At 43.4% G+C, this 11,601-nt stretch overlaps 1 protein-coding gene across 4 annotated transcripts; it reads right to left on the bottom strand.

The window, feature by feature from the left end:
- Positions 1–2,634: 2,634 nt before the first annotated feature.
- On the bottom strand, positions 2,635–7,028 carry LOC111975008 (Golgi reassembly-stacking protein 2-like). Of its 4 annotated transcripts, none has more exons than XM_024003143.2 (10): positions 6,669–7,028; positions 6,127–6,207; positions 5,764–5,967; positions 4,555–4,641; positions 4,319–4,449; positions 4,099–4,231; positions 3,858–3,990; positions 3,675–3,761; positions 3,460–3,576; positions 2,635–3,356 (listed from the first exon to the last, which is right to left on the bottom strand). In XM_024003143.2, the coding sequence occupies exons 1-10, from the start codon at positions 6,729–6,731 to the stop codon at positions 3,274–3,276; spliced, it is 1,119 nt and encodes a 372-aa protein (XP_023858911.1). In that variant the 5' UTR covers positions 6,732–7,028; the 3' UTR covers positions 2,635–3,273. The 4 variants fall into 4 exon arrangements, with proteins under 4 accessions (XP_023858911.1, XP_023858919.1, XP_070303425.1 ...); XM_024003151.2 differs by having other exon boundaries at positions 3,675–3,758; positions 3,867–3,990; positions 6,669–7,027; XM_070447324.1 differs by having other exon boundaries at positions 3,867–3,990; positions 6,669–7,026.
- Positions 7,029–11,601: the final 4,573 nt, after the last annotated feature.

The raw sequence follows: 11,601 nt of genomic DNA, 5'->3' as shown, positions 1-11,601 counted from the left end.
TTTTTTCTCGATTTGTTTTAAATTTTTGCTGCTTTTYATGTTGCTCTTAATTTTTAGGGCTGTATGTTCCACTCTGGGTACAAAATGTACAGTTCTGTAAAAACAATAAATGATGACGATGATAAATACCAGGGAATCACAGCATGCTATACAATGGATTTATTTTGGAGACTACGATGGGAGGAGCTCTCCAGTGTTCTGTGACTTGTATGTTTTGATGGGTGGATGAAGTTGGGCCTTTTCAGTCAGTGTAGTCCTGACAAGTTACAAACAATTCCAGTCCCATCTTAAATTACATACAGTGCATTCTGAAAGTATTCCGACCCCTTGACTTTCTCTRTTACGTTACAGCCTTAATCTAAAATGTATTAATTCACCCACCCACTCATCGATCTACACACAACCCCCATAATGACAAAGCAAGAACAGGTTTTTAGAAATGTTTGCAAATGTATTATAAATAAACTATCACATTTGCATAAGTATCTAGACACTTTACTCAGTACTTTGTTGAAGCACCTTTGGCAGCGATTACAGCCTCAAGTCTTTGTTACGATGCAACACGCTTGGCACCTGTATTTCAAGCTTCTCCCATTCTTCTCTGCAGATCCTCAAGTTCTGTCAGGTTTGATGGGGGAGTGTCGCTGCACAGCTATTTTCAGGTCTCTAGAGATGTTCGATCGGATTCAAGTCCAGGCTCTGGCTGGGCTGCTCAAGGACATTCAGAAGCCACTCCTGCATTGTCTTGGCTGTGTGCTTAGGGTTGTTGTTGTCCTGTTAGAAGGTGAACCTTCACCCCAGCCTGAACCTGCTCCAGAGCACTCAGGACCTTTAATCAAGGATCTCTCTGTACATCTTTCCCTCTCCTGACTAGTCTCCCAGTCCCTGCTGCTGAAAACATCCCCACAGCATGAAGCTGCCACCACCATACTTCACCGTAGGGATGGTGCCAAGCTTCCTCCAATGAATGCCAAAGAGTTCTCTTTCATCAGACCAGAGAATCTTGTTTCTCATGGTCTGAGTCCTTTAGGTGTCTTGGCAAACTCCAAGCGGGCTGTCATGTACCTTTTTTACTGAGGAGCGGCTTCCGTCTGGCCACTACCATAAAGGGCTGATTGGTGGAGTACTGCAAAGATGGTTGTCCTTCTGGAAGGTTCTTCCACCACAGAGGAGCTCTGTCAGTGACGTTCTCCACCAATTGCTCAGTTTGGCTGGGCGGCCAGCTCTAGGAAGAGTTTTAGTGGTTCCAAACTTCTTCCAATTAGGAAAGATGGAGGCCACTGTGTTCTTGGGGACCTTCAATGCTGCAGAAATGTTTTGGTGCAGATCTGTGCCTCGACACAATCCTGTGTCTGAGTTCTATGGACAATTCCTTCGACCTCATGGCTTGGTTTTTGCTCTGACATGCACTGTCAACTGTGGGACCTTATATAGACAGGTGTGTGCCTTTCCAAATCATGTCCAATTAGTTTAATTTACCACAAGTGGACTCAAATCAAGTTGTAGAAACCTCTCAAGGATTATCAATGGAAACAGGATGCACCTGAGCTCAATTGAGTCTCATAGCAAAGGGTCTGAATACTTATGTAAATAAGTTATTTCTGTTTAAATTTTTTACTTGCAAAAAAAATCCCAAAACCTGTTATCACTTTGTCGTTATGGGGTATTGTGTTTAGAAAAAGTCAAGGGGTCTGAATACTTTCCAAATGCACTAGCTTGTCTGGCTACCTTTTCTCAATTGTGCCAAAGGAAAATAGCTGTACTCCCAAACCTGTGCTTTTGCTCAATTGCATTTCCTGTACTTGTAAAGATTAACTTGTTGATTCTGCTGGAATTGTAGACGTAGCCCAGAGTAAACACCTCAACAATGTATATTTGGCTTCCTGACAATATTGGGGATCATTGAGAAGGAAAGATAGGTGTTCCTTGTCGTTGGGGTCAGACAGGACCGCTAAGACAGTGCCAGAAGAGCCTGCTGACCAGACAGTGACCCAGTCTAATTATTTGCGTGTATGATTGAGTTTCTTTCACTGCCCAGTGGAGTAGGCATGCTTTAGATCTGATGCTAGCAGCAACTGGGAGCCAGTGACGGGATGGAACTGAAGGGCAACGTTAACATCAGCATTCTTGATCAGCTGTTGCACCAATATATTATGTTCCACTGACCATCTAAATACTTGAAGGGCTCAATACAATTAACATGCAGCAGGCCGACAAAGAGTGAATCATACCAATTTCCATGTAACACTGAATGGGAATACTTGGTTTATACAGAAATTTGGAAAAATACATTGACAGCAAATATGTGAAGMTTGAGGTATAATTAACTTTTTTGTAGCCAAGATGCACCAACTTGGTAATAGTAAGTGCAAAATGAATCTATCCCATTGCAAAGGAATCTGCTCAAGGTACATTGTGGGAAAATCTCAACTACATCCTCTCTCCTCAAAACCCACTGGAGAAGGTCAGCGGGGTGGTACCTCTGGCTTTCTCATGATGGGTTGAGGATAGAAGACAGGATGAGTATTCCCATTCCTACACTGACACCCTGTGGTTTTCAGCAGTAAAGCACAATTTTTACACCAACCAAAGAACTACAGAACTGAGGTGGAAGTATGAGAAGTCAATTCTGCAGACGAGAAAAATAAATAAATTTATTCAAGGGATGTCTCAATTACACACTTTAACTCATATGTTTTAGTACTTTTTTATACAGKAAAAATAAAGACATGATTCTGCATTACAACAGGCTAAAGCAGATCTCACATAATAATTCTCACATTTCMGACCGCCCATCGTTCTTCCGAAGACCCTTGCTGTTGTTTCAGCCACCAAGGCTGCATCCCGATTCTCCACCCTTTTTCCAGAGTCTACACTCCCCATCATGGATTTAACAATGGTGGAAACTTCTCCAGCCAATGATTACACCAATCCAATGCTTGTAAATCCATTACAAGAAATGTGCAAATATACACACACTTCTGGAAAAGGGTGGATAATAGGGGATGCCGCCATAGTTTCAGGAGTACAACGGAGTGTTTCTTTCCTTGTTGAGTTTTAAATACAGTAGATCTTGTCGGTAAATGGTTCTCTGCTAGGAGGAGTCAAGTCACTGGTGCTTCTCTAGGTTCAGAGGAAGCCGCTGGTGTAGGGAGGAGTGTTTCTGTCAATGTGTCACTGACCACTGGGGCTCTGGAGGAGGCTGTTGCGTCCAGGATGAGGATGTCTGCTCATAGGAGATTGCCGCTTGCGGAGCTAGGTGGGAGAGTGAACTCAGATGGAGGCAGAGTTACCCCTGGGACCAGAGGCAGCTGGGAGTTGAGCATGGGGAGGAAGAGGGGCCAATGGAGGGAAACCTGAGGAGACAGGTGGAAAGTTACAGCAATATTACTAACAGTAGTATACAAATATCCATAAAACTACATCTTAAAAACCATCAAAGAAACTTGAAAACATTACCTGCTGGTGGCATCCCTCCAATACCTGGTAATGACACAGTGCCCAAGTCTGGTAAAGTGACATTTAAATTTGCCAGTTTGTAAAGGGGAGGTAGGCCTCCGGGTAACGACATTAGACCTGTGCAGGACATATGAACACAATGAAATACACCAAGCCACATAAACATAATACATGTATCATATTGTTCCCAAACTAGAACCGTGTCCAACAATGACCTGGTAATGTGGTAGCAGGGATGACTGGAGGTATAGTGCTTAGCAGGAGGCTGACTTGGCTAGGCAACATTGGCACAGTAGGTACTCCTTGGACAAAGATACAATCCATTGTTAATAACTCATCTCTTACTTGGTGATATCAAGTCTGTAAGCAATATGCGTCTCAATGAAAAGTAGTGATACCTAGCATACCCGTTTGAAGAGTGCTCGGGACAGTGAGAGGAGCTGAGCTAACTGACAGGTCAAAGAGATTTTGTTCCAACCCAGTTGGAGCAGAAGGCACTGCAGATTGAGAACTGACAGCAGAGAGCTGTACCTGAGGAACAAATGAAAACTGGGATCAACACCCAGTGCTGTAGAATATTCTCATTCCTTCACGTGTTGGGAGTGAAAAGAAGTAGGTCATTTACAAAAAATGTCTTACCTCTGTGAAGCCATCCTTAAGTGGGGAAACTGGTACACTTGGAATATGTCCAGGGAAACTGATGTTCTTACCCTCTTCAAATGTATGTGTGGGTATCCTGTGCAGGTAGCCATAGCCAATCCCACAGCCTAGGCTGAAGAAGGGCACAGAGAGTATGTGTGCTATGGGCCAGCCTATTGGCATTTCAGCTAAATGAATTAACAAAACGTCAATGCCATACCTGCCCTCTCCACCCCATTCAAAGTTTGGAATGATAACCACATCCCGACAGTTGTCCGTGTCAGTGTTATACACATACAACTTAAGCCCTTTCCCTTCATGCGTCTCAATGAGGGAGAAGAGATCCTCAGACTGTGGGGAAAAGTCCAGACAAAAACCATAGTCAAACACTACATTAACAGCTTAGTGTAGGGAAAACATCATTGAAATGACACTAAAGAAAGGCATCCCACACACCTCGTTCATGACAGTGTCTGCACCTATGATGTAGTCAGTGTGTGGTCTCAAACCAGCCATGGCTGCAGGAGAGTTTGGCTCCACTTCCTAGGGACAAGAAATAGAATACAGACCGAAATTGTAAACACAGTGTGCCGTGAAAAAGTATTTGTCCCCTTTCTAATTTTCTCTACTTTCGCATATTTTGATACTGTGTGTTATCAGATCTTCAACCAAAACCTAATATTAGATAAAGGGAACCTGAGTAAACAAATAACAACAATGACATACTTCGTTTATTTCATAAACAAAGTGCAACACCCAATGCCTCTGAAAAAGTAATTGCCCCCTTACACTCAATAACTGGTTGTGCCACCTTAAACTGCAATGACTACAACCAAATGCTTCCTGTAGTTGTTGATCAGTCTCTCACATCACTGTGGAGGAATTTTGGCCCACTCTTGCATGCAGAACTGCTTTAACTAAGCGACATTCGTGGGTTTTCAAGCATGAACTGCTCATTTCAAGTTCTGCCACATCTCAATTGAGATTAGGTCTAGATTTTGACTAGGCCATTCCAAAACTTCAAATTTGTTGTCCAAAAAGTTATACTTTTGAATCATCTGTTCATAGAACATTCTTCCAAGAGTCTTGAACCATCCAGGTGCTTCCTTGTGCTTTTTGGCAAACTTCAGTCAACTTTTTGGACGACATGGGTCCAATTATGCCTGCCGAAAACAAAACACTGCATTCCACAGTTTGAACCTCAAACAACCTAGCAATGGTCAAGCATGGTGGTGGTAGTGTGATGGTTTGGGGATGCTTTGCTGCCTCAGGACCTGGACGACTTGCCTTAATAGAAAGAACCATGAATTTTGCTCTTTATCAGAGAATTCTACAGGAGAATATCAGCTATTCATCTGTGAGCGGAAGCTGAAGGGCAGCTGGGTCATACAGCAAGACAATGATCCAAAACACACACTCAAGTCTACATGAAAATGAATAAAAAGCAACAAATTTGAAATGGCCTAGTCAAAGTCCAGACCTTATCCCAATTGAGATGTTGTGGCCGAACTTAAAAACGAGCTTAAAAATGTTTGCAAAAATAGAGAAATTATTAAGGCAAATACATTTTCACAGCACTGTATATCGGGTCACTGCAAGTCTTCACATCAACACATTTCCAGTTATTCATATGTGCAGCTCTAAACGCTAAGGCGATTCACTCACCAGAACATGCCACACATTCTCATTGGCTCCTTCAAAGCTGCAGAATCGGATGCTGACACCCAGCAGCCCCTGGCCTCCCCATATGTTGTTGGGTGTGACTGTTGCCTCCCTCAGCTCAATCGTCTTGCTGCTGTATACCAGCATCTTGATGGGTTTCTCCACATTCACCTTCAGCAAGTCTTTTAATGTGTCATCATCTTTGTTCTGACAAAAATGTACAGATGTTAATTAAAGTGCATCATCACCTGTAAACAAAGTTAGTCCACCTATAGGTTGTCTTGTAACCATGGCTTTGAAAATAGTGGAGCTGCAATGGGATCTGACAGCTTCAGGATGTAGATAATTTGAGAAATGACAGTTTACCAATCTTGTGTCACTGATGGAAATAATAAAGTCAAAGAATGGTTCCAATCCTGCACGATGCCCAGGGGAATTCTCTTGCACCTGCAAATTGAGACAGGATTTTTGCGCATGGCATAAATAACATGATATTCATATTGCCTTTAAAAATTCAATGACCACACAGGTGCAATGCCCTTTGCAAATGTGTTCTGAATTGAAAAGACATCCCACCCCCGTCATGCACATTGACAGACCCGTTGCTCGAGTCAAGCGACGACCTGGTACTAGTTAACTAACTAGCTATCCAAATCAGCTTGCACAATTTCACTCGTCAGACATTGCTCTGTTTAATTGGTTAGACTACACCGTTTTTTTCTGAACGACAAACGTGGTGAATTACTCACATGGAGCACATAAATTACACACTGACATTCTACAACAACCTGATGACTGCAACAACATTATCGTCATTCACACTCATGACAAGTATTTATGTGTTACGTTCCCATCATCAACTAGCCCAGTTACAGCTCGTGGTTTAGCATGCTACTAAAGATCCATACTCTGAGGACGTGATAACCTTCGGATCCTCCTCCAGGTATTTCGATGCTCTGTGCACCCCCCATGTCTCCTCAAACCCTGGATATTATTCTGGTGAATAAATCAGTGTAGCTGGCTAGACACAGTAGCTAACACTTTCCCACGGTTCCGGGATGATGCTAAAATCAAGATTGCCTACATAGCCACCCTTCCGGTACACTGTAAGAGAGCGTTTCTGGCATCATCTAAAATATTTAAAAAATACTAAAACCTTGTATCTTTCCTCTACCATATGTGTTCAGTGTGTTTTTTATATATATTTTTTGCTCTAATTGACTACCCAATCCCCGCCTGGTCTTGGTCTGTTTCGCAAGCGTTCCCGGAAGTCTCGCGATATTGTGACTCGGTGTTTAGAATCTGTGCTATGCATTTATGCAATTTTATATGCTCTTATTTTAAGGATACTTAAGGTCCCTTTAAAGAAAAAACGGTTAATGTTAAGGGTAATAGAAGGTTAAATGACCCTGAATTGGCTAGTTGATATGTTTTAGAATGAGAGTGGAGCTGATGAAAGCAGTGTATGCTATGGTGTCTAGCTCATGATTGGGGAATCATCACAAACAGGAGCCTTATTAATCTGTCTCACGTAATCCATCGTGTTCCAGGCTTTACGTATGATGAAAAAGGATTTAATGTTGAACAATTGGATGATAGACGACATAAATGTAATGTGTTTTCCTCAACAAACTGTATCAGTGCCTTTGTCCATTGGGGCAACAACCAAACATTGTAAATGAAAACAACAACATCTTTGTTGATGCCATAGGTGCTGGATGGTGCTGTCTAATACAATCACTGGAAGGAGTATGGCATATTGCTATCATTTTAGAACAGGAGTGGAGGAGGCTGAGGTAAACTGTAAGGAACGTCGCTTGCACAAACAGATTAACCCTATCAGTCCTGAGACCCCAGCAAAAAACAGCTTTTCATTTATCTGACTTTCATTTATCATCAAGCCCTCATATTTAGCCTCACAATTAATTGTTTTACCATTTTCAGGAAAGCCAGGGCTATAAGTAGAACACAACATAATTTGACATTCAGGAGTTTTATTGACATGTCAATTAAATAAATAAGGTCCACCAAAGCAAAAACCTGATAAAAATTCACTCACCAGAACATGCCACACATTCTCATTGGCTCCTTTGAAGCTGCAGAATCTGATAAAATGTATTTATATGAAGGCTGTAAGTACAGTCATTATTTGCTCAGTGGGAAATTAATATCCGACTAGTGACAACTGTTTGGAGTTTGTGACAGAAATTATGTGAGTTCATTACAGTATTATACAATGGGTGGGTCTAATCCTGAATGCTGATTGGTTAAAACCACATTCCAGCCAGTGTCTAGTCTATGACATTAAAATGCCAATTTTCTCTGTTCCATCTGACTGCGCAATCCACTACCTCATCAGCCCAGCCAGGCAATTTATAAGCTTCTTCACTATAAAAAGTATCTAGACATAATCTCACATTTCTTTTAGACTAACATTTAGTTTTCAACAGCGGAGATTTGAATTAAKCTTGCTGTCTGTCTCTCCGACATTTGCAACATTGTTTCAATATTCAAATTAGATCTCCAGCTGTCCCAGAGTAAAAGTGAATGTGTCGGGAGTCGGAACGAGACAGACAGGCAGTGTTTCTCAGCCAGTCTAAATCATGAATCAGCTGGCATAATTTTTACGAATATATACAAAAAAAGGTAAATTGAAAAAAAGTAAAAAGAAACAAAGTGCAGCTAGTTTGCAGTATTTCCAGCTTAAATTTAAAGTGATTGTGTTAGCTGTATTGTTGGCTAGCTCCTCTGAACAGCAGTATCCTGAGGAGAGAGCACATTTTCTAGGCCAGGCGAAATCACACCTCATTATCAAATCCAATCAAATCAAATTTTATTGGTCACATACACATGGTTAGCAGATGTTAATGCGAGTGTAGCGAAATGCTTGTGCTTCTAGTTCCGACCATGCAGTAATATCTAACAAGTAATCTAACAATTTCACAACAACTACCTTATACACACAAGTGTAAAGGAATGATTAAGAATATGTACATATAAATATATGGATGAGTGATGGCCAAACAGCACAGGCAAAATGCAGTAGATGGTATAGAGTACAGTATATACACATGAGATGAGTAATGTAGGGTATGTAAACATTATATAAAGTGGCATTGTTTACATTGATACATTTATTACATCCAAATGTTAGTTATAAAAGTGGCTAGAGATTGAGTCTGTATGTTGGCAGAAGCCACTCAATGTTAGTGTGGCTGTTTAACAGTCTGATGGCCTTGAGATAGAAGCTGTTTTTCAGTCTCTAGGTCCCAGCTTTGATGCACCTGTACTGACATCGCCTTCTGGATGATAGCGGGGTGAACAGGCAGTGGCTCGGGTGGTTGTTGTCCTTGATGATATTTTTGGCCTTCCTGTGACATCGGATGGTGTAGGTGTCCTGGAGGGCAGGTAGTTTGCCCCTGGTGATGCGTTGTGCAGACCTCACTACCCTCTGGAGAGCCTTACGGTTGTGGGCGAAGCAGTTGCCGTACCAGGCGGTGATACAGTGATGCTCTCGATTGTGCATCTGTAAAAGTTTGTGAGTGTTTTTGGTGACAAGCCAAATTTCTTCAGCCTCGAGTTGAAGAGGCGCTGTTGCGCCTTCTTCACCACGCTGTCTGTGTGGGTGGACCATTTCAGTTTGTCCGTGATGTGTACGCCGAGGAACTTAAAACTTTCCACCTTCTCCACTACTGTCCCGTCGATGTGGATAGGGGGCTGCTCCCTCTGCTGTTTCCTGAAGTCCACGATCATCTCCTTTGTTTTGTTGACGTTGAGTGTGAGGTTATTTTCCTGACACCACACTCCGAGGGCCCTCACCTCCTCCCTGTAGGCCGTCTCGTCGTTGTTGATAATCAAGCCTACCACTATAGTGTCGTCTGCAAACTTGATGATTGAGTTTGGAGGTGTGCATGGCCACGCAGTCATGGGTGAACAGGGAGTACAGGAGGGGGCTGAGAACACACCCTTGTGGGYCCCCAGTGTTGAGGATCAGCGGGGTGGAGATGTTGTTTCCTACCCTCACCACCTGGGGGCGGCCCGTCAGAAAGTCCAGGACCCAGTTGCACAGGGCGGGGTTGAGACCCAGGGTCCCGTGTGGCTCAGTTGGTAGAGCATGGCGCTTGCAACGCCAGGGTTGTGGGTTCATTCCCCACGGGGGGACCAGGATGAATATGTATGAACTTTCCAATTTGTAAGTCGCTCTGGATAAGAGCGTCTGCTAAATGACTTAAATGTAAATGTAAATGTCTCGAGCTTAATGACGAGTTTGGAGGGTACTATGGTTTAAATGCTGAGCTGTAATCGATGAACAGCATTCTTACATAGGTATTCCTCTTGTCCAGATGGGTTAGGGCAGCGTGCAGTGTGGTTGCGATTGCGTCGTCTGTGGACCTATTGGGGCGGTAAGCAAATTGGAGTGGCTCTAGGGTGTCAGGTAGGGTGAAGGCGATATGATCCTTGACTATTCTCTCAAAGCACTTCATAATGATGGAAGTGAGCGCTACAGTATGATAGTCGTTTAGCTCAGTTACCTTAGCTTTCTTGGGAACAGGAACAATGGTGGCCCTCTTGAAGCATGTGGGAACAGCAGACTGTTCAGGTGCATCCTGTTTCTATTGATCATCTGTAAGATGTTTCTACAACTTGATTGGCGTCTACCTGTGGTACATTCAATTGATTGAACATGATTTGGAAAGGCACACACTTGTCTATATAAGGTCCCACAGTTGACAGTGCATGTCAGAGCAAAAACCAAGCCATGAGGTCGAATGAATTGTCCGTAGAGCTCCAAGACAGGATTGTGTCAAGGCACAGATCTGGGGAAGGGCACCAAAAAAATGTCTGCAGCATTGAAGGTCCCCAAGAACACAGTGTTCTCCATTATTCTTAGACTACTGCGCCACTCGGGAGCCCAAGGCACTGCATCTCAGTGCTAGAGGCGTCACTACAGACACCCTGGTATGAATCCAGGCTGTATCACAACCGGCTGTGATTGGGAGTCCCATAGGGCGGCACAAAATTGTCCCAGCGTCATCTGGGTTTGCCCGGTGTAGGCCGTCATTGTAAATAAGAATTTGTTCTTAACTGACTTGCCTAGTTAAATAAGGGTTAAATTAATAAAAAATAAAAAATATGTATTCTTAAATGGAAGAAGTTTGGAACCACCAAGACTGAGCTGGCCGCCTGGCCAAACTGAGCAATCGGGGGAGAAGGACCTTGGTCAGGGAGGTGACCAAGAACCGATGGTCACTCAGACAGAGCTCCAGAGTTCCTCTGTGGTGATGGGAGTACCTTCCAAAAGGACAACCATCTCTGCCGCACTCCACCAATCAGACCTTTATGGTAGAATGGCCAGACGGAAGCCACTCAGACGGAAGCCACATGATAGCCCGCTTGGAGTTAGCCAAAAGGCACCTAAAGACTCTCAGACAACAAGATTCTCTGGTCTGATGAAACAAAGATTGAACTCTTTGGCCCGAATGCCAAGTGTCACGTCTGGAGGAAACCTGGCCCCATTTTTCAGAGGCAGGGACTGGGAGACTAGTCAGGATCGAGGCAAAGATGAACGGAGCAAAGTACAGAGAGATCCTTTATTTTTAAAATATTGTTTTTACACCTTTTTCTCCCCAATTTCGTGATATCGAATTGGTAGTTACAGTCTTGCGGACTTGGGAGAGGTGAAGGTCGAGAGCCATGCGTCCTCAGAAACACGACCCGCCAAGCCGAACTGCTTCTTGACACACTGCTCGCTTAACACGGGAGCCAGCCGCACCAATGTGTCGGAGGAAACACTGTACAGCTGTCGACATGAAGCCAGCGTGCATGCGCCCGGCCGCCACA

This window comes from Salvelinus sp. IW2-2015, linkage group LG2 (genome assembly GCF_002910315.2).
Source record: "Salvelinus sp. IW2-2015 linkage group LG2, ASM291031v2, whole genome shotgun sequence".
Classification (NCBI taxonomy): domain Eukaryota; kingdom Metazoa; phylum Chordata; class Actinopteri; order Salmoniformes; family Salmonidae; genus Salvelinus; species Salvelinus sp. IW2-2015.
Note: the sequence above shows the minus strand (reverse complement) of the source record. Positions and strands in the feature narration are given on the sequence as shown.

Excerpts from the sequence above, each read along its gene's own strand:
- LOC111975008 (XM_024003143.2), bottom strand. The coding sequence starts at position 6,731 with ATGGGGGGTGCACAGAGCATCGAAATACCTGGAGGAGGATCCGAAGGT. Across the intron at positions 4,232-4,318 it reads GAATGGGGTGGAGAGGGCAG|CCTAGGCTGTGGGATTGGCT; the intron begins GTATGGCATTGA and ends GCCCTTCTTCAG. Across the intron at positions 3,762-3,857 it reads TCTTCAAACGGGTATGCTAG|GAGTACCTACTGTGCCAATG; the intron begins GTATCACTACTT and ends TCTTTGTCCAAG.